Source organism: Fukomys damarensis, unplaced genomic scaffold (genome assembly GCF_012274545.1).
Source record: "Fukomys damarensis isolate Sample0158 unplaced genomic scaffold, DMR_v1.0_HiC HiC_scaffold_2, whole genome shotgun sequence".
In the NCBI taxonomy this organism is placed as follows: Eukaryota; Metazoa; Chordata; class Mammalia; order Rodentia; family Bathyergidae; genus Fukomys; species Fukomys damarensis.
Window position 1 is genome coordinate 22,878,531 of NW_022900914.1, and position 2,050 is coordinate 22,880,580.

General features: G+C 39.5%; 1 protein-coding gene across 1 annotated transcript in view; it reads left to right on the top strand.

The window, feature by feature from the left end:
- Positions 1-2,050, top strand: part of Plekhh2 (pleckstrin homology, MyTH4 and FERM domain containing H2) — a 97,339-nt gene that overhangs the window by 81,944 nt on the left and 13,345 nt on the right. Inside the window, exon 24 of the mRNA XM_010611492.2 lies at positions 696-837. Within this exon, the coding sequence (XP_010609794.1) occupies positions 696-837 (142 nt within the window). The remainder of the gene's footprint in view (positions 1-695; positions 838-2,050) is intronic.

Sequence of the window (2,050 nt, forward strand, 5' to 3'; positions counted from 1 at the left end):
ATTTAAGTTGTTTATATGATATATAAGATACTATATATAATATTTTATATATATATAAGATGGTATATAATCTTATATATATAATATAATCTTTTAGGTTTCCAGAGAAGGCCTTACTTTTTCCCTCTTTATTTGATGTTGATATTGATTTGGGGTTGATTTTGAATTGGAGTCTTCATTTCCTGTTCTTTGGTATGTTCGAGGTATTCAGGAGAGACTGTGAGTGTTTTGAAAATTTGGTTTACATAGCTCATTGAAATGAAGGGTTACATTGTTCATTCCTTATAAGAGGGAGCAATTTAGTGTCACTCGGTATATTAGGCCCTTCCTCAGTAACACTTAAGGATTTGGTACTTTAGGGCATAAAAAGAAATAGCATAAAAGGGTTCCTCCCCTTCAAAGCAGTTTATTGGTTTTTTTTGTTTCCTTTTTGCTGATAATTTTATATGGAACAGAAACATACTGACAGTAATGGTCTGGATTTGTATTGCTTAAAGAATTATGTTAAAACATCCCCATCTCGGTCCTCTGAATGTGTCTTTACTTTCCTCTTCTCAGAGAATATCATTGAGGGCTGGTGGCGAAGCTCAGTAATAAAGTACTTGTCTAGCAGGTGTGAGGCCCTGGGTTCAATCCTTAGCAAGCAGGAGAAAAAAGTATCACTTAATGAGAAATGTCCTTTTTTTTTTTCACAGACTGTATTTCTCAATGCAAACTTATGGAGAGACTGATAGAGAAAAGTTGCTGTTAATGTATCAGACAAATGAGCAAATAATAAATGGCCTTTTTCCTCTGAACAAGGACCTGGCATTAGAAATGGCAGCTCTCTTAGCTCAGGTAACTCCCGTGTTGTGTAATATATGGAAACGATGAGTAATATGTGAAATGATAAGATATTGATTTCATCACTGAATTTAATGCAATAAAGCAGTAGACCTTCAGTAATTCTTTAAATTGATTTTTTGCTATGATTATTACCTTAAAAATTGCAGGGATTCTATCCATTTGGACTCTGAACCACTGACAGTGGCAATGACATAAAATGAGGCATAAAGGGGAGCCTTGTTTCATACCTTGAAAGCACAGCTCCAGACTTTGCATTTCATAAAGGAATCTGAATGTTTAGCTATGGGGCTGAGAATGCTGTGCTAAAACTGTTTAGTAACCTAACAAGAATGAGTCCTTGAAAAAGCAAGAGCACTTTCTCTCATTTACCTGATGTATCCACGAGGGTTAAATTCAGACTTCAGTAAAGGCAATACAGGCATTTAATCAGCCAGAAGTACGCTCGTCTCTCATTGAGGTGGAAGGGTCTTCCTGGCTACACAGGCTTTATCCTGCTGTCCATTCTGCTGTCCCTGCGGTGTCTACCTCCTGTTTCTGGAGGTCTTCCAGAGCTCCAGCTGTTACGTCAGTATTCCAGGCCTGGAGACAGCGGAAGGGCCGAAGGGCATGCCTTCCTGCCTTTGGGAGTACTTCTTTGAAGTTACCTAAAACACTTCCGCTGGGGCCTCTCTGGTCTGGATAGGTTTTAGGCACCTACAAGGGAGGCCAGGGGATGTGGTTTAAGCTGGGCGGCTGTGTGCCCAGCTTTATTTAAGGTCTTTATTGCTGAAGAAGAAGAGAGTGGTCACAAGTGGCAGCTCACAGTCTCTAGCACACCTGAGTCTTTGCATAGGACAATTAAGGAAAAACTGTTAAACGTTCTGATACTCCATCCAGACAAAGGCTTAGGTCCCCCAGCGTCTTCTGTACCTGGCTCTTCACACTTACACCATCCCAGGACATCACACTCATTTTCTTTATTTTATCCACTACCTATGCCAATGATTCTTAAGTCTCTTCTCGCCAGTTCATACTTTCTTTTTATTTTTCAGCTTTAATTGAGTTTATTGGTACATTTTAGGGATACAGTACAGTTACATTCATTGTTGGGATCTTATACCTCTACATGACAAGTCTTGATTCTCATTTTTCCCCTTACCCCTACCCTCCCTTCACCCCCTCCTCCCCTCCCCATCTACAAACACTTTATTTTCATCCCTTACCC